Source organism: Nomascus leucogenys, chromosome 4 (assembly GCF_006542625.1).
Source record: "Nomascus leucogenys isolate Asia chromosome 4, Asia_NLE_v1, whole genome shotgun sequence".
Classification (NCBI taxonomy): Eukaryota; Metazoa; Chordata; class Mammalia; order Primates; family Hylobatidae; genus Nomascus; species Nomascus leucogenys.
The window spans coordinates 134,587,568-134,608,247 of NC_044384.1; the positions used below are offsets into that span (position 1 = coordinate 134,587,568).

At 34.0% G+C, this 20,680-nt stretch overlaps 1 protein-coding gene across 3 annotated transcripts in view; it reads right to left on the reverse strand.

Annotated features, from left to right (window-relative positions):
- Window positions 1-303: 303 nt before the first annotated feature.
- The window catches only part of MICU3 (mitochondrial calcium uptake family member 3), a 94,227-nt gene continuing 73,850 nt past the window's right edge, over window positions 304-20,680 (reverse strand). For all 3 annotated transcript variants that reach the window (XM_030812337.1, XM_030812338.1, XM_030812335.1), the window contains 6 exons: window positions 17,897-17,997; window positions 17,123-17,294; window positions 8,490-8,598; window positions 6,391-6,548; window positions 4,218-4,286; window positions 304-2,636 (listed from right to left, as the gene is read on the reverse strand). In XM_030812337.1, coding sequence (XP_030668197.1) covers window positions 4,218-4,286; window positions 6,391-6,548; window positions 8,490-8,598; window positions 17,123-17,294; window positions 17,897-17,997 — 609 coding nt within the window. In that variant the 3' untranslated portion in view covers window positions 304-2,636. The remainder of the gene's footprint in view (window positions 2,637-4,217; window positions 4,287-6,390; window positions 6,549-8,489; window positions 8,599-17,122; window positions 17,295-17,896; window positions 17,998-20,680) is intronic.

The following is a 20,680-nucleotide window of genomic DNA, read 5'->3' on the forward strand; positions in this document are numbered from 1 at the left end:
CTACAAAATTAATACTCCATTAAGTCACATGTAAACTTTCTGAAAAGTTTTCCAGTACCAATGACCATAGTTCTATAATTTAGGAATTCCTACAATATACTTTGAGAGGCTTTATAGCTCTGTGAGTTACTTACCCACAAAGGTGTTGATGAGATAAATGTCATTAGCATGTGTTGCCACAGAAGAGGGAATAAAATCAAAAGAGGTTTAGTAACCCATAAAGATTTCCAAAGTTTGAAAGTTACATTTTCAGAAAGTCATTATTAGTCCACAGATACATATAAAAGCCAAGTACAATGTTTCTTGATTCAAGGGCAGAAATATTTATTTTAAGATAATATAAGAATGTAAGACAGGTTGCTTTGCAATTTATAATAAGAACAGTAAGTTGGAACTTAAGCTAAATAAATTGCTTATTGTGAAATGACTCTGAGAAGTACCATAAACTGTTTATCATGTATGCTTTCTGTAAAAAGTTTAATGTGAATTTTATGTATAACTTAATTTTTCCAAAGAACAGTTTATAGAAGGAAACACAATAACAGCATACATGTAGTCAGTACATTATTATTTTCAAACCACTAGCAAATTTTAAATTGATATAAGCAACAATTCAGTGAGATATTTTCTCTCTCATTTTATAGATGATAAAATTCAAGAGTGATAATATGATGGAAATCATTGTAATTTACCACTTTTCTATCAGGATATTTATTTATTCACATTTTAATATTATGTTGCAGCCTAACAAATGTTTTCATCCACTCGCTCTGATAAGCAATAAAGAATAAAATAAAGATTGCATATGTACAATGGTATTCTCCCTTGGGAGAATGACAGAATTATAATGGATTTCAATGGGCTAATTTAATTTTTAATGTATATTTGCAGGATTTGCCATGTATGCAATGTAGTATAACTTATAGTCAACGATTAAAGGAAACTACATTTTTTTCAATTACTTTAGGTACCAAATCATATTGAGAACATTCAGTGTAAGGTAAAATAGACCTGAGGTATGTTATATGAGTGGGTAGGCATATTCATTTCATCAGTCAATTAAATCAACTTTCAAAGCAAGTGAAATTATATTATTATACTATATGGGATCCTTGAACTTATGAATAATATATTTTAAAATTACTGTCATAAATAATATTAGATAAAGAATGTAAAAAGTCTAACATACAAAATCAATGCTAAGAGTAACATTTTCTCGAAAATTACTTTTATAAATAAGCTGATGCAGACCAATTTCACATTTAATAACTTATAAAAACAAAGTCAGTGTTTTCTAGTTTCATATGTAAAAGCAAAGTAATAGTTGGAGTGTATGTAACCTACATTAAATATGTCTTAGAAAGGAAGATAAATGAACTTATCTTCCATATGCAATATGTAAATATATTAATTTAGATTAATTGTTCTATTTTTGTGTAGTATCTTTGTATAAAATAAGCATTTTTAATTGAACAGATTTATATTAAGTATTATCAAATTGTTTCTCTATGTACAAATCTAATTTTGTGATTCAACAGAAAGTTTTTATTTTCCCTTTTAAGACATATTCTTTTGAAATAATAAATTATATTTAAATTATTATTACTGGCTGTTTAGCATCACTTTTCAAGTGGTCCTTTTGCAAGAAACAAAAATATTAGTTTCTACTTAATATATACATCAGTCTTATAAACCATTTATATTAGTCTTTTACAATACTCATTTGATGATAGACATATATTGACAATATGCAATAAATTACAGAGTGTAAGACATTATTTTTACTAGTGTTATTAACGTGTACCACCTACGATTAGGAGCAGCTTCATGTTTAAGAAGATAATGACAATGACAATGATTACTGTTACAACAACTACCACTGCTGCTACTATCAACACATGACTTTTTGGGGGACAAAAATTCTACACTTTAAATTTCTTTACTGTATACATAAAAGAATAACAGACATTCTGTTGACTTTGGCAAATAAACAACAATTTTTAAAAACTGTATACAAGTCAAACAACATATGTTAAGTACTTTTAAAAGTTAAAAGTACATGTAAACAATCGTTTTATATAGTAGCTTAATTTCTATTTGTTTTCAAAATTATCTCAGTGTAATTAAAAACTGGGCAAATAACAGGAATTTAATAATAATTCTAAGGGTATTATAAATCTCAAGCAATATTCATCTCTGAAAATAAGTTCACAGTCCAACATCAAAGAAAATGCGATGTTCATTTTTAGGCGATCAACATTCCATAAGTCATAAATTATTTTGAAATGAGGAAAATTTCTAATGAATAAATAAATAAATAATATTGAAAGTACATTCATATGTAGTCACCGGAAGTATCTATATACTTCTGAAGGGAATGAAAAAGTGCAGACAGTTCAGCAAATCAAGGTAAAGCTCAACTTGATTTTATATATATAACATTTGTAGTAACAAGATGCATTTTATCTGTTTTATGTTTAAGCATTCAGTTCCAGAAAAAATATCAATTTCATAGCATTCACCTTTTCCTTCATTCTCTACTTCTTCTGACCTCAGACCTGCTTCCACTCTCAAAATTTTGCTTCTTGTTATTTGTCACACAGATAGTAATCCTTTAAACTTTGTTTTAGTAGTATCTAATTAAAAAAAATAGTAACACAAAAGCAATATTTATTTAGGATATAATTCTGAGGTGATAGTGTTAATCAAATATTCTTATAATAATATGAAACGTAAGGAATTCAATAAAAACACCCCACATAAAATATAACACACAAAGACTTAAAAGCTGAGTGTTTTGTTTAGTAACCTGTGCAATCCTCGGTCTTAGGCTTAGAGAAAGGTAGCCACTTCCAGGTATGGCTCTATGCACTATTACTTAGAATCAATGGTGCCAGTGTGATACTACAAGTCGGTCAGGAACACTACCTGTGTGGACATACCAGTCAATGGTCCTCCTCTTTTTTAAATGCTTAGTTTAAGAATTTATAAGCCAGTTTAAAATTCCTTAAAATGGAGATTAGGAAGACCTGACTTCTTTTGTTAACTCAGCTACAATGGTTACCACCTTAGAAAAATAAGTAAGCCTGCTTGCCTCTAAACATTTTAGATGAGTATTTCCCAAAATGGGTTCCATAAAACACTAGATCTCAAACCTAATTTGCAAAATGCCGAATACTGCCATTTCCTTTTGGCAAGACAAAATGCATAGTAGCATATTACAATCTAATAAACTCTATGGGGAAGACACTTATTTAACCATTTTTATTATGATATGTCTTAAACTTGACTAAGCAACTTTTTTTTTTAAGTATGCATTGATGTGCTGAGGAACCACTTTGGGAACCACCGCTATCTATCTATCTATCTATCTATCTATCTATCTATCTAACTATCTATCATCTACCTACCTACCTACCTACCTACCTACCAACCAACCAACCTACCTACCTACCTACCTATGCTTCAAGCTTGAGAAAAACAGCAAGAAACATATACATGAATATACTTGCAAGCATTTTTAAACCAACAATAAAATCTCCACTGCAGAAATCTAACTAATAAAAACCCACAACTGACCAAAATTTTATCGCTAAAATTGACTTTTGAAAGAAGAAAGAAAAAGACAAACCCTGTACTAGGAGATTAGAAACAAGTTTGACACATTTCTTTGGGTCATAAATAATAAAAATGTGATAAGGAATAATAAGATATAATAGATAGGAAGTAATATATGAGTAAGATAGAATGAAGCTTAAATTCTGGTTTTCCACTGACTAGCAAGTTATCCTATGCAAGTTACTTGTTAAACATTGATTTTTCTCTGTTGTTAAATGGGATATCTGTGAGAATTAAATGAGATACTACCCGTGGAAGAACACTTAATATTAGTGCCAGACAACTAAAATAACTAAACAAATAAGCTGTTATTTTTTGTGGATGCTCAGAATCATGATCCTAAAAAACAGTAACAAATATTCTTTGGGTGCTAATTATCCTATATTATAAAAGTCCGATTTTGATTTATTACATCGTGTCTGCTCACATACAAAACTTCAGGTTTAACGTAAAATTTTTCAATCAAGATACTCTCATGACTTAAAAATTAAAAATAGATAATTCTATTTCTTTCAGCTATTTTCTAAATGTTTTAACAGAAAAATAAATTATGATCCTATTGTTACTGAACAAATTTAGACAAATAGAAGCTAACATACTTATCTGCTATGAAGTTCTTTCTTCAGGCAGGATTTGAAAGTGGGGTACTTCTGGACTGTTTTATAACCCTGTAGAATAGAAGAGCAAAGTGTGCAAATGTACAGAAAGAGAAATACAGCAAGATTTCACTTACATGTGGAGTCCAAAAAGTCAAACTCATAGAAGGGGAGAGTAGAATGTTAGTTACCAGAGGGTGGAGGGCTGGGGGACTGCGGAGGAAAGGGGGAGGTTGACCAAAGGATACAAAGTTCCAGTTAGACAGGAGGAATATGATTTTAGATCTATTGTACAGTAAGGTGACCATAGTTAGTAATTATGTATTTCATATTTCAAAACTGCTTTTAAAAAGTATATTTAAAATGTTCTCGCAATAAAATAAGTATGTGAGCTGATAGATTTGTTAATAAGTTTGATATAATCATTCCACTATATATATCAAAATATCACATTTACCCCATAAATACATATTTATATGCTATTATTTGTCGATTAAAAATAAAAATTAAAAAAAGTAAAAATGTAAATAAAATGCTGAAGGCCACAGGTATGTAATAAATAAAAATAAAAACATAACACGTAAGAGAGCAATACAGTGTCAAACGTTTCTAGCGTACTTTATATTCAATTTGATCCTGCTACTCTAAAATTTTTCAGGCAAAATAAATGACTTTCAATGTATGTTGTTTCAAGTACTTCTGGCATCATCTAAAATGTTAACAACTAACCACCAGGTGGCAGTTAAGTACACAGCATCTTTACTCAAGTAGCTTGGACTTAAAAGTCATTAAAAATCTTTAAAAATACTGTCTCAGATGAATCTTGAGGTTTTGGATATATAACTTTTTCTCTTTTAAAATGTATAATACTGGCCGGGTACGGTGGCTCATGCCTGTAATGCCAGCACTTGGGAGGCCAAGGCAAGAGGATTACTTGAGGTCAGGAGTTTGAGACCATCCTGGCCAACATGGCAAAACCCTGTCTCTACTAAAAATACAAAAAATTCCCGCTTGCGGTGGTGCACACCTGTAATCCCAGCCACTCAGGAGGCTGAGGCAAGGGAATCTCTTGAACCCAGAAGGCGGAGGTTGCAGTGGGCTGAGATCACGCCACTGCACTCCAGCCTGGGCAACAGAGCAAGACTCCCATCTCAAAAAAAAAAAAAAAAAAAAAGGATAAAACTTAGGGATATTCTTGCAAGAGGGAAGATTGAATATTCTAGCTCTTAATTTTAACAGAACATTTTTTTCTCTTTCTATTTGTGGCACATCCATAATATGTTAGATGTGTACACATTTATTGATTCATACTATATTTCTAGCTTTAAAACATGTTTCTTGAGGGGAAAAATCACTGAATTTCTGGTAATTTTTTTTACTGTAAGATTTCAATAAACAAAAAAATTTTTTACTTATTTTTCATATTAAAAAGTACTGATTATGCAGTAACATAAGAGCATCAAGTTACCTAGAGGAAATCTGTGTCATCTAAAATGAGAAATAGTGGCCAGGTGTGGTGGTAATTCCTATAATCTTAGCACTTTGGGAGGTCAAGGCAGGAGCACTGCTTGAGCCCAGGAGTTGAACGTCAACCTGGGCAACAGAGTGACCTCATTGCTACTAAAAAAAATTATAAATTAGCCAGGCATGGTGGCATGCACCTATAGTCCCAGCTACTTGGGAGGCTGAGGCAGGAAGCTCACTTGAGCCCAGGAGTTCAAGGCTGCAGTGAGCTGTAATCATGCCACTGCACTCCAGCTTGGGTGGCAGAGCGAGACCCTGTCTCTAAAAGAATAAATAAAATTAAAATAAAATAAAGTGACAAATAGTGATATTTATTTCTATAGTAACAAGTCCGAAAAGCTAATATGCAGACTAAATTTTTAAAAAATATTTGGCAACATTTTTCTTCCACAAACTAGGATGAAGACATTAGATTAATTGAATATGCAAATAAATTATTATAAGGTCAAACTGATTTCACATTTTTTAAAAAGCATTCTATCACCTCAAATTGTTTTTTAAGGGAAGTAAGGCCTATGTTTTTTTCTTTTCAAATAAAGCATTTATGTTTATATCCTTAAGAAATTAAGCTAAATTATTGCTCAACTTAGATGGATTGATTTCCCTCAGACTTTCAAAAGGATATCAATAGGTTTAAAATGTGTAGGTTTACCCGGAATCCTCTATGGAGTCTGTCTTTCATAATTCCAATAAATTCTTTATAACTTAATTGATCATCTTTGTCAACATCAAAAATCTTGAAGACAGTGTTCACTAAATGTGGTGAAAGTTTGAGTCCAGTAGCTACATAGACGGCACGTTTAAATTCATCTAGGTAAATGTTACATAGAAAAAGAATAGACTGTTATTATTTTTATAATATGTGTTAATTACTAGAAAGGTTGTAAAAGAAGTTGTTTTCTAAATGTGAATCATGATCTTATGCAACATGGCTTTCCATTAATCATGCTGTCTTTTAGGTAATAAACATTTTTGTGCTTTAAATGAAAAGAGCCAAGCAACAGCTCTATCTTAGGTTAATAATGCATTCACATTTGATGAATGTTTAATGAGCACCTACTATCAGTGACAGATACTTTAGAAGTTAGTAAGATGAATAGGTTTTCAAGAAACTTATGGTTCAGATGGGAAATGAGACCCCTGCCCAAATAATCATTACACGGGGCCACACAAAAAGTACCAATAAAGTGCTATGAGAATCTGGAGATGAGTGATTGCTTCTGTTTACAGTGTGGAGCAGGGAGAAGCGAGAGAAAGGCAGTGGTTAGGAAAAGGCTGTGATTTCGTCTTTGAGCTGAGCACAAAAGGACAATTTCAGCTTATAGAGATGACAGAAATGGCAGATGAGATGAGATGACATGAATGAACCAAGGCAGGTGGGGAGGTGGGAGGGCATAAAGCACATTCAGAAAACAGGGAGTCTGGTCTGGGTGGAGCCGGGGACATCTAGGATCTCAAGAAACTCTGCACAGGGACTTTGAGGCAGGGAACCAGAACACTCTTCAGTAGGCAATTGGAAAACTTAAAGAGTTTTCCATTGCAGATGTGTCATACAAAAGTTAATTTTTTAAGAAAGATAAATATGTCAGGTGTGTAGGAAACATCAAAGAGGAAAGCTGCTAGTAGCAGGACTGTCACTTTGGTGGCTACTACAATATTCCTCTTAAGAGGTAATAACCTGAATAAAGACACTTGTGATGGCAAAAAGAGATGGACGTATTTCTAGTGCCTGCAAGACAGGTGACGCCATCAAGTTTTTTCATTTCCCAGTTCTAAAAAACAAACAACTTTTCTATTCTGAACCCAGTAACCAGATACTGATTTGTTTCTTTGCACGTTGATGAGGTTTATCACAGCAGTAAAGGCTAGTCTGTAGACGCAGAGCTGCCAAAGGTTTTGGCTTTAAAACACTAAAATGGGTTGAGAATATGCCATATTTGAACATCTAGACTACAGAAAGGGTAAAATATACAATTTTTCAGGTTTCTCTTATTCAATGAATAAATGAATAAGGCCACATAATGAAATCAGTATCTATGTTTTTGGGAAAGAGAAATTATCATCAGCACTTAGGGACTCCAGTTTGGCTTCTCTCTAGAACATAATAATAATAATAAAAAGACGGTCCTTTTAAGCTTATGCATTAACATAGATTATGGCAGAGACAGGTAAAATCACCTTAAAGGCAAACAAAGTCCCCATATGGCAAGAATTTTTAAAAAAGACTGGCCATGAGGGGAGGGAAGGTGATCACAGCCACAGGATCCTAGGAAAACAGCTTGGCTTCTTAGTCCACCTACAGCCAAAGACAGCTGGCTCTGAGGACACCAGCATTCTGAATTCTATGACCATTGTATTTATTTGAAAATTATGCAAAACTGATAATTTTACAGGTTAGTTGGTTAATGTAAGTCCATGGCTAAGAGGTGGCTCTGCTGAGAAAATTCCAGTTTCTGAGTCAGCAGGCATTAAATTAGTGAAATAAAATACCATCCTGTGAGAACAGGGCATGACCAGCTGGTTCCTCCATAGGTACAAACAAGTCCCTCAATGTCACCCAGTGGCCATGAGGTTTCTTCCCTCATGGCTGTTTTCTGACAAGTACCAGAACTGACTTGTCACTGAAAGTATGCACTGGACTTTCACACAAGTTGATGGGTGATATGTCATATTTAATTAATTGGTTGCCAAAATCTATAGAAACAATGTAGTATTACTTCTTGCTTTTAATTTTTGTCGATGACTACTTACCTTGCCCTATAGAACGACTTGCAAAGTTATACATATTCAAGGCTATTGCAAAGTCTTCTAGGTTGTTTAAAAACTGGAAAAATGACCTGAATTCATCAAATGTGATGCCCTATATTGGGAAAGGAAATGAAAATACATTTAGTATTGCCAAATTTATTAAAATCAGTATCTACACATAAGAGAAAAAAACAGATTAAGCATTTGCAATGTATCTTGTAAGTAAACATTTCCAGGGCACATTTTGACGTTGTTCTCCAACTGGAATGTAAAATTCACTCAGACTTACTCACTGGGTAGTGCTGCCTGCTAGTTACAATAGTGCTGCCTGCTATTAGAATAATAGTTAAAAGTATTTTTTAAACACTGTCGTGTCAGCACAAAATTCCAAAAAAAAGCTCCAATAAAAAATAATTAAAAAGTTTCAATTTTGAAAATTCTCTATTTTATGCCTGATTTTTTTAACCTTGTAAGGTAAATATGATAATAGGGAAAAAAAAAACAGAAAAAAAACTTTCCCCTGCACCTGTATTCCTCAAATGTGATTCTGCATCAGCAATAGATTGTCTTTATAATGACAATGCAAAATCAAAGTGCTGACTCCATGTCAACGCAGTGTATTCACACTTGTTCCTGTCACTACAGCACTGCTAGGGCAGTGGCAGGAAGTAGAATGACCTCAGAGATACAGTTCTGGGTGCCTCCACACTGGGCTGCTGTGGGATCATGTAAAGGACTGGTGGTCAGGGTGGCCTCTTCTGGAATGTCATGTGTATAAACTGCAATTATTGCCATTGCTGTTACTTCAGTTGAATAGGGAAAGTCTTTGAAATAAGTACAATGTATCTCAGAGAATACACCTTTGGACAAGAGAAGCTGCATTTAGTTAATGTGTTCTCCTCAGCAAATTAACATAATTGAGAAAGAGCACAGAGAGAAGAGCAGAAGGCCGAGTTGAGGCCTAACAAATTCTTATTTAATACGAAGGGGAGAGGAAGGGACACTAACAAGGTCGTGTTGGAAGGCCAGGGAAAGAACCACAGGGATCTAGTTTCATATAAGCCAGCTACTGATTAGATCAAATGATTACCCAAACACCCAGCTTTTGATATATGTTACTTCAATTACAACTCATCTTTTACTTGCAATGGGAGAATCCTTACTGTCTTTTCTCCTCACATTTTTTTACTTTCCTTTCCTTATATTCATTTACGACCATTCCAATCTTGGATCCTGCTTTGTGACCCTATCCCACCCATCATGTTTTCTGTAGAAGGCTGTTTGAATCAGTTAGGAGGACTGCACCGGAAAGGGTTTGTCTTGATGTGGAGAGCTTGTTGACAAAAAAACTGGTCACTGCTGTGGTTCTGCACCTGTTTATGCTGTGACCTGCTGCCACAACAGCAGTCTCTGGGTGACAGGCTACTGTTACTAGGAGTAAAACACAAGAAGATGGGATATTTTTAAATAAAGGGAAAACAAAAATATCAATATACTGGGAGGCAGGCATGAAATTAAGAAATAAATTAAAAAATGACAGACCATAATGTTCAACATCTGAACTTTTAGATTTTTCAACACGTAGTTCTCATGTTTGGAAAGAGGTCAAATTCAGAACATACAATCATTCTTTTGTGTCGATTAAACACTTTGTGTTTAGAAATATAAAATTGTAAAATAACAAATGGGACATTTATTTTGAAGGAGATAATTTAAAGCAATGTTTCTTAATGGCCAAGAGGGACAGACAGTCTGGGAAAGGGGCAGACAAAAGGGGTGTGGCCATTTCTTCTCTCTACCATCCTCACCCCCAGAATCACTACTGGAATAAACCATCAGGACTTGAATGGAATTTGCCCTAACTATTAGAAATAAGGTGAAAAGAAGTAGCTTATATGCTAACAAAAATAAAACAATGATAACTGAAAAGCTGAAAGCATCAAAAAATACATGCACTGAGAGTACAGAAATAAACTCAAATATTTATGGTCAACTGACTTTCAATAAGGATGTTGATAAGGTTTGGCTGTGTGTCCCCACCCAAATCTAATCTCAAATTGCAATCCCCACGTGTCCAGGGAAAGAGGGACCTATAATCCCCGCATGTTGAGGGAGGGAAGTGATTGGATTATGGGGGCTGTTCACCCCATGCTGTTCTCGTGATAGTGAGTGAATTCTCATGAGATCTGATGGTTTTATAAATGGCAGTTTTTCCTGTGTGTTCTTTCTCTCCTAAACCTTGTGACGAAGGTACTTGCTTCTTCTTTGCCTTCCACCATGATTGTAAGTTTTCTGAGGCCTCCCAGCCATGTAGAACTGGGTCAATTAAACCTCTTTCCTTTATAAATTACCCAGTTTCAGGCATCTCTTTATAGCAGTGTGAAAATGAACTAATACAGATGTCAATACCATTTATTGGGGAAGGAATTGTTTCTTCAATAAATGGTGCTATGACAACTGGATATCCACATGCAAAAGAAAGAAGCTAGACCCTAACTTCATACCATTTATAAAAACTAACTCAAAACAGATCAAAGTTCTAAATTTAATAGTTAAAGCTAGTAGACTTACAAAATAACCAGACAAAACTTCATGACCTTGAATTGCCAACAACTGCTTAAATATGACACCAAACACATAAGGAACAAAATAAAAATAGATAAATTAGACTTCATCAAACTAAAAACACGTGCATTAACGAACCCTATCAAAATTAGCTGGGTGTGGTAGCATGGGACTGTACTCCTAGCTACTTGGGAAGCTGAGGCAGGAGGATCACTTGAGCCCAGGAGTTTGAGGTTGCAGTGAGTATGATCGTGCCACTACACTCCTGCCTGGGCAACAGAGTGAGACCCTGTCTGTAGAAAAAAATTAAAAATAAATAATAAATAGAAATAAAGTGAAAAGACAATCCACAAAATGTGAGAAAATAGTTGCAAAAATACATCTGATAAGGCTCTAGAATCCAGTTTATATAAAGAACATGTACAAAGCAGTAACAAAAAGATAAACAACCTAATTTAAAAATGGGCAAAGGACTTGAAAAATCATTTCTCCAACGAAATGGCCAATAAGCATATAAAAAGATGCTGAATATAATTACTCCCTGGGGAAATACAAATCAAAACTACATGTACACATATATTCATAGCAGCACTACTCACAATAGCCAAAGACAGAAATAGCCCAAATGTCTACGGAAGGATGAATGGATAAACAAATTGTGGTATGTACATAAAATGGACTATTATTATTATTCAGCCATAGCAAAGAATGAAATACTGATACATACTACAATGTGGATGAACCTAAAAACACTATGAGACCAGGTGTGGTGGCTCACCCCTGTAATCCCACTACTTTGAGAGGTTGAGGTGGGAGGATCACTTGAAGTTAGGAATCTGAGACACGCCTAGGCAAAAACAAAAACAAAAAACAGAAAAAACCCTGTCTCCACCAAAAAAAAAAAAAAATAGCCAGGCACAGTGTTACGTGCCTATAGTCCCAGCTTCCTAGGAGGCTAAGGTGGGAGAATCACTTGAACCAAGGAGTTTGGGGCTGCAGTGAGCTATGGTTGCACCACTGCACTCCAGCCTGGGTGGCAGAGAAAGACCCTGTTTCTTAAAAGAAATAAATATAAGTGAATAATAAAAATACTATGACAGAAGCCAAACAAAAAAGGTTACATGCTATATGATTCCATTTAAATTAAATATCTAGAATAAGTAAATCCATAGAGACAGAAAGCAGAATGATGGCTGCCAGAGACTGAGGAGAGAAGGAAACAGGAAGGGACTGCATCATAGGTACAGGGCTTACTTTTGGTATGAGGAAAATGGTTTAGAAGGAGAAAGAGGTGGCAGTTGCACAATATTGTGAATTCACTAAATCTCACTGAATTATTCAGTTTAAAACGGTTAATTTTTTGTTATACAAATTTTACCTCAATAAAATAAACAACAAAAGACTAGGAAGAGGAAAAGACTAACTCAAAAAATCCAAACAAATCACTACAATATAGTATTGACTAAATACAAACAGGCGTTCAGAAAACATGGTCTTATGAGGCTTTCAAATGTATATAAGCCATGTTTGTTTTCAGCACAAAATTCATGCTGATACCATAAATTATGCCACAATATATACTGTTCAAAGTTTATTGGTAATTGATGTAAATGGCAACTATATAATAACTTTCAGAAATATAAGTAAGTTTACAAGGTTAGGAGAAATAAATCCAAACTCCAAAATTTACTGGCTGAATGACCTAAGGTAAGCCACTTAAATCTTTCTGAATATCAATTTCCTTAAAGCTTAATAACATAATTATACTACTTTCTTGTTAACATTTGCATTACATGGTTAGTCTGAGAAGCCATCTTTCCATCCCTTCTGGCCACTGTCTACATTATCTCCTAGATAAGTTTACCTAGTCCCATGGCATTTAAAAATTTTTTAAATTATTTCTTTAATATGACAATATATTCACTTGTTCAAAATTCAAAAGGCCCAAGGATTGTATAGCACAAAATCTCCCTTCCACCCTTAGCCATGTAGTTTCCTTCCTTAGAGGAACCAATTTCTAGTCCTGTGAATCCTTCCAGAGTTAGCATAAGCTTTTTATACTCTACAAATGGCTCTAAATCATGCCCTTTTCACACTCAGTATATCTTGAAGATAGTTCTACACTAGTAAAGAATTTTTTTGATCTCTTTCCAGCTGCACCTTATTCTATTCTATAGATATATCATGATATATTTGATGAGTGACTTACTGAAAGACATTTAGGCATTTCCAGCCTATTGCTATTACAAACAACATTATAATGAATAACCTTGTACATGTGCCATTTCATCATGAGTGAATGTATCTGTAAGTAAAATTCATAAAACAAAAAAGCTTCAAGTTCTACATTTTAAAATACCATCTATCCATCAATTAACAGGAGTTCAAAATAATATATATATATTTGCATACATATATAAAATATATTTGTATTAGGAATTAAGCAAATTATACAGTATGTTAGAATATGATAATGCTATGGAAATAAAAACAGATTAAGGTAGGAAGGAATAAGGAAAGCCAGGAGAGGGAGTATCATTTATATAATGGGTTATATATTATTCATATAATAGGCTATTATTTATATATTAGATTAGAAAGGGTAGGCATCATTGAGAAATAGCATAACGAACCATGTGGTTATTAAGGGAAGAACGTTCTCGTCAGAGGGGACAACATATACAAAGCCTTAAGACAGAAGATTTGAAAAACAGTAAAGAGTTTCTGTGGTTGGTGCAGAGTGAGCGAGGAGGATCAGAATATAGGAAGTGAGGTCAAAGGTAATGAGGGAGCAGTGTGTGTAGGAGCCACTGTAAGGATTTTGGCTTTTACTTTGAGAAGAATGGCGATCTTACTGTGGTATGATCGAAATCACAGTCAAAAGCATTTCCGTGAATGCTAAATGCAGAACAGATTGCAGGGAGGCAAAGTTGGAGGCAGAAGGAGGATCTGGGAGGAAATTCCAATAATCCAGGCAAGACAGAACTTGGATGGTAGCAGGGGAGGTGGCTAGGAGTGGTTAAATTCTTATACAGGTAGTATCAATAGGATTTGTTGATAGACTGACTGTATGTAGAATGTGAAAAGAGGGAGTCCAAAATTTTGGCCACAAGAACTAAGAAGAACCGAGGTCCTATGAACTGAAACAGGGAAGATGGTTTGTAGAACAAGTTTTATGGAATGACCAGGAGTTCAGGTTTGCAACCATTAGGTCTGAGATATCTATTGGATCTTCAAGTGGAGATGCTGAGTAGGCAGTACATTGTAAAAGCCTGAAATTCAGGGGAGAAGTTTAAGCTGCAGACAATGTGGAGGTTTATACACTAATGACTACTTATCAGTAGTCCTGACTGCACCCTTGACTGCTAGATTCACATATCTAAGTTGCCTGCTTAATTTTTCATTTAGATTACTATTAGGAATCTAAAATATGACTGGTTCCTAATAAAACTCTTGATTCCCTCCTAACCCTAAATTCATGGTTTTGCTTAGCTCAGCAAATGGCATTGTTTCAGCTTGTGGCTCAAGCCAAAGCCCTAGGAGTTCCTGATTCCTTTTTCTCCTATAATGAAATAACCATGAACAGGTACTATGAGCTCTACTTTTTAAATGATCCAATCAATATCTGACCCCTTTTCCCTACTCTTACCCTGGTCCAAGCCATGGTTGTCTATTACCTGGCCACCTATAACAGTATCTTAACCTGTCTCTTCCTTTCAAAGCCAGGCCACCTAAAATCTATTCTGCTATGTAGCAGCCAAGATATCTTTTGAAACATGAATCAGATATCTGGCGCATGAATTAGACCACATCTGAGTGTCACAGTTGATTGTCAATACTTGTTGAGTATTCGCTGAGTGAGCATCTTGCCTATGCTCTAAAGCAAGGTTCACAAACTTTCTGTAAAGGGCCAGAGAGTCAATATTTTCATTTTTACTGGCTACATGGTCTCTGTTGCCTCAACTTTACCATTATAGTGCAAAAACAGCTGCAGACAGTATATTAAATGAATGAGCATGGCTGTATTCCAATACAATTTTACTTACGAAAATAGGTGGAGTAGTTTGCTGACTCCTGCCTTAAAGTTTAAATACTATAGTGGCTTCCCATCACTCTTACAGTCACTATTTGAATAACTAAACTTCTTACCTTAGTCTACAGAGTCTTAAAAGATTTGACCCACATCTACCTCTCCTTACTCATCTCCTACAATTTTCCTGTCCACTTACTTTACCTTTTGGCATTTTCTCAAATAAACTAAGCTTCTCTGTCCTCAGGCCCTTCGCACTTGCTGTTACCTCTGTCTGGAAGACTTTACCCAGAACTTTGCATAGCTCATTCTTCACAGTCTCTCCCCAGAAGTTACCTCTTCACTCTTCAGCAAAGCTCTTCCTAACAGTCTACTTTCTTTTCCAGTCCCCATGACTCTTGCTCCCTTTCATAATGTTTATCAGTATCTGAAAGTATGTCTTTTTTTTTACTTACTTTGTCTCTCCACTAAGATATATTTCCATGAGTGAAGGATTTGGCTTATCTTGCCACTTTAACCCCAGTGGCTGGAATAAAGCCAAGTTAGTAGTACATGCTCAGTAAATATATGCTAGGTAAACAAATGAAAATGAAAGTAATTTAGAAATGTAAAGTGCTATTCAAATATTAGTAGCTGTTATTCTTCTGGAGAGAAGCAGATGAGAGATGGAAGGAAGGGGAAGAGTTAAGTAGGTGGAAGGAAGGGAAAGACATAAGTAGAGTGTGGTAAGAATATCATTGGCTTAGAAAGCCTTGGATTTGAATCCTTGGACAAGGGTCTAAGTATCTGAAAGCCTCAGCTTCCACTATTCTAAAAGAAAGATGCCAAAGAAAGTTGTCAAGCCTGGAAGGTTGCTCTGAGGATTGATGAGGTAATGTAGGAAAAAAAAAATCAATGAGAATCAATTAATTTTGGTTCACATGCAAATTTTTTCATTTCTACAAGTAATCATTTGTGGTGCTTAAGATACTTCTAGAAATTGGAATTTTTCAGAAACTGAATTTAACTTTAAAAAACTTAACCTTTTAAGTTACAGATTTTAATGTTTCCATTTAATAAAAGCAAAAAAAAAAAAAAAAAGCAGATTCAAGTCCCTAAGTAATACCCCAGTAGCTGGAAAAATTGCACTACTGGGGTAGTACAATTTTCAATATTTGTTTTTAGGGAAGTACCTATGAATTGGAAAAATTCCGTTTAACATGGAAAACAGACAAAAAGTACTCTAATTTGGAGATATCGTAAACTAATTGCCAAATGCATCAAGTCTTTTTTTTTTTTCATTCCTTAGGGGAAATGGAGAATTGTTAACATTATCACAGTGTATCCATTCTAAACAAAGTCAAACTATTTGCAAGTTTTTCTTGGGTGACTAACCTGATCCTTGTCTAAACACAAATAGAAGGCAATATATCTAAAACATCCCATGCTTGAAGAGGTACTTGTAATACTAGTTCTATTTGGTTGCAATGATGCATTCAAATACCACTAGATAATGCAACTGTTCAGAAGCACTGACAACACATTTGTTACTAAACAAATAGGCAGTCAGTTGTCCCAGGTTCTTAACCATTCATGCCATCCAAACTCTTTGAAAAACTTCACTTCAGCTGATGATAAGATCACTCACTCATCAATGGTGGTCTTCAAATGACCTTTTATTAAGGGTGTTACGGAAAGGAATAGAGTGTGACAGAAATGATGTCAACATAAACTGTTTTTTATGAGGTGATGTTTAGGTAGTAGTCAAAGCATACAGCTAAGTGGAATTCTCCTGAAAAATGATACTGTTAATTTGAATAAAACAATTGGTAGTAGCCTAAAGGAGTTTTGAAATGCCTAAGAAAAATGTGGATATCTACCAAGAATATACAATTAATTTATTTTTAAAAGTGTAGCCAGAGCACTTAGGACACACAATGAAATACATCCAAGATATCTTTTAATCCACAGAGAAGGAAAAGAACTAACAAAAGGGCAATGTGTTTTATAGGCACATATTACAAAACAGTAACATAACCAACTAAATATGAGGATTAGATACCTTTTCTTCAGGTATACTGTAACGCACATTTTCTAAAAATACTGACGTATTTTCCACATTTGTATATCGTAAAAGAATATGAGCAAAATCTTCCTCACTGATGGTATTCATTCCATTTGAGTAGGAAAGGAATTCTATTTCTAGAACTTCTGTTTGGAGATTATCCATGAATCTATGACAAAAATGTAATACAGAAGGAAAAAGATAAAGAGTAATGGTAACAGGAGATGATCAAATACTCACTGTCCTAGAAAAGGTTACACGGAAATAATTGTATGATGACACAAAGATTAATAAAGTTCCTCCCTGTAAATGAGAATGAAAAGAGCACACGATCTGTGAGGCTTTACCACTTAATGACTGTAGCACCCGGGGCAAATAACCTAGCCTTTCAGGGGTTTAGTTTCCTCATCTATAACATGGGGATAACAAAAGTACCTTGCAGAGTAGCAATGATACTTAAATTACTTGTTACTATCACTGCGGCTTATTGAGACAAGGAATTGACAACATACTTTCTTCTGAATATGGAGGAGATAACAATCAATCCAGATATCTGGAATTTTAAAAAAACATTCAGTAACTTCCTGTTATAATTATCAATATAACCACTGGTATGTACGTACTGATAAATGTGGGTATTTATTATACAGAGGAACTTATTTAAGATTAAAGTAACAAAGAGGTGAGTATTGCCGTACTAGACAATTTCTAAAGATCCTTCTGATTTCAGTAGGCTAATAATTTTTAATAAAAATATAAAAATAAGCTCACCTATAAAAATCTTCAAAGTTGAGCTCAGCTTTTCCTTTCTTTCCAAAAAAGTGAACAAGAAGTGTAGTATCTGTTACTAAACTTGTGATGTCATCAGCACGCTTAAAAAAAAATCACAATTTAAAAGTTAGCTTCAATAAAACAAACAGAATAGGGATACCCAATATTTCTCAAAGAATTTTGTTATCAACATACAAAACATCAAGGTTGTAAATATATTAATATTAGAATGAAAAACACAGGCATATTAATACATGCAATTATAGTTAAAATAAGGCTCACATTTTAATAATAGAACTTTGAATGGAACTGATCTTTGTACTCAAAAATTTTTGAAGATGTGATTTAAGAAATGTTTAATGTCAAATTATGCATATAGGATTCTATCTTTTAAATTATCTAAAATAACTGAAATCTTTTAATAATCATCTATTCTATTTTTATTCAAGTAATTAGTTTGGATTTTCCTAATCAATCTGAAAAATCTGTTTTTTTAAATGATGTTCCAAAGAGGTAACCTTTTCAGATACATTGAATAAATGGGGCTGACAAAAGAATGGTCCCAAGCTTCACAAAACAGCTTCCTTTAACCATTATATTCCACAATTATGATACTTTAAATGGATACTGTATTTGGAAAAACTAAAGTAATAACATGACCTTGAAAATTTATATGATCTATAATTTTTTCAAAGTCTTACATGTCAAATGGATAAAAAATTAATTCCAGAGGATTTTTCCTTTCCCACTCAACTTAATAAACTAAGTTCTAAGTATTTTCTTAAAACTGCTAGGTTATAATCCTTATAAAGTATAATGGCCTATGAAAATCATCCACCTTCCTTTAATATAGCTTTATAAATCTTCCTTTTCTCTCCTTCCCTTCCTTCCTTCCTTCTCCAGTTGGCCATTAACTCATTTCATAAACTCAGGTACAAAAAGCATAAAATTCAAAGGATTGTAACTCTCCTATACATCATCCTAGGAAGTGTGAAAAAAAAGAGTTTAAATAATCCTATTTTTTATTCAAGAAAAATAGCTGTAGATAGGCACATAGTTTTTAACTTTTTGTCCAGAACCCTGACAGTACTCCATAGAAAACATAAGACAGAAAATAAATACTTCTCTACAAAGGATCAGTCTTCTGTGGTTGCTGACAAAAAGTCTCATTCACCCATATACTAAATTTTCATATTCCTTTGATTCCTCATAGCCCTCTTCCTAATCTTTCATAAGGATGGTAATTTTGTCCTTCATAACATTTGTTAAATCTTTATTTCCTTTCTCCATGGACCAAATCTTCTTCTCTTTTAATGATTAACATGGAGTAACAGAGACCACATCTGATTTCCCCTGCACATGTCCCCTTTTAATGCATTAAAATCTGTTTCTAAAGTGACTAATTATTCACATGTCTTAAAAACTCCAGCACGTAGGGTCATCTGTACTTTAAATTATCTAAAATTGTTGACATTCTTTAGTAATTGGCTAAATATCCTATTTACATTTAAGTGATTTAGTTTAGATTTTCCTAATCATTTCCAGCATATAACCTCCTTATCATTGTTTGGTAGATCTCTACGACTAGTTCTCAGTTTACTTTGTTAAGAAATCCCAAGTATTCTCCATAGCTGGAATACCTGAGAAGTTGTCTACAATAAAACCAAATTCTTTGAGGATTTGATAGTGGTTTGATCTGTTTGCCGGGAGGAAAAAAAAATACAGCCAGGTAGCCAAGTGTCACATACTATGTTTTAAATGCGTCTTCTTGAACAAGCTTCTTATGAAACTTGAGGAATACTAGTGGTGCCAGTCTTTTGGGGCTCCATAAGTGAGGGGAGACTAGTATAATTGGAGTAGCTCTCAAAGGCATTACTGTCCCCAGAACTTTAAGTTGAAGAGGCAGCCTGCTCTAATAGAACAAGATTTAAAATCAGAAGACCTGGGTCACTGACTTTTTTTTACCTTCAGCTTTCTTATCTATAAAATGGGAATAATCCTAACCATAACAACAATTTTGAGGATAAAGTTAAAACATAAGCAAACAAATGTTCTTATTAGTAGTCATAAGATGCAAATAACTTTTGGGAAAAAAGAAATCTGGTATTAATTATAGGCACTCTTTTTGTGATTTAATAGAGTCTAGCTTAATAAGTTTATTATCTTATTTATTATCAGCTTAAATTAGTAGTAGGAGGAAATATTTCAGAGGTTACTCCATGCTCGAGTGGAGCATAAGAGTAGAGGCACCTCTGTCTGGAAGCTAGAGGAATGGGGTAGGAGGAAAGGAGACAGAGTAGATCAGAAAGGGGAAATGTTGTTTTTGAAAAAGTTGCTTACTTCACAAATAGCCAGTATTGTGGTGAGCAAATAAAATGAGTTTAACAGTCAGATTGCTGGCTTTGAATCCAGGCACTTCTCATTATTTAAGTGACCTTACAGAAGTTAATCTCTTGAGGATATTACTATCTTAAGGAATATTAATAGTATCTATCCCAAAGGGTTGCGGTAAGGATGAGATAACACATTTAAATCATTTAGCCCTCTGACTAGTCTACTGTAAATGCTCAGTAAGTGTTAGCTGTTATGTATTTTTGTCAAATATATTTCAGGACACTGAAAAGGGACTAGACAAGAAAGAAAAGATAAGAATGTTGAATCTTAACGAAAAAAAGATTTTTACATCATACACTCTTACTTCTTTTTTGCTGTTGAAATTACATATGATACACATCTGGAAAAAAAGCCTTAAAATGAGTGGTTACAGGAACACCAAAAGTTAGT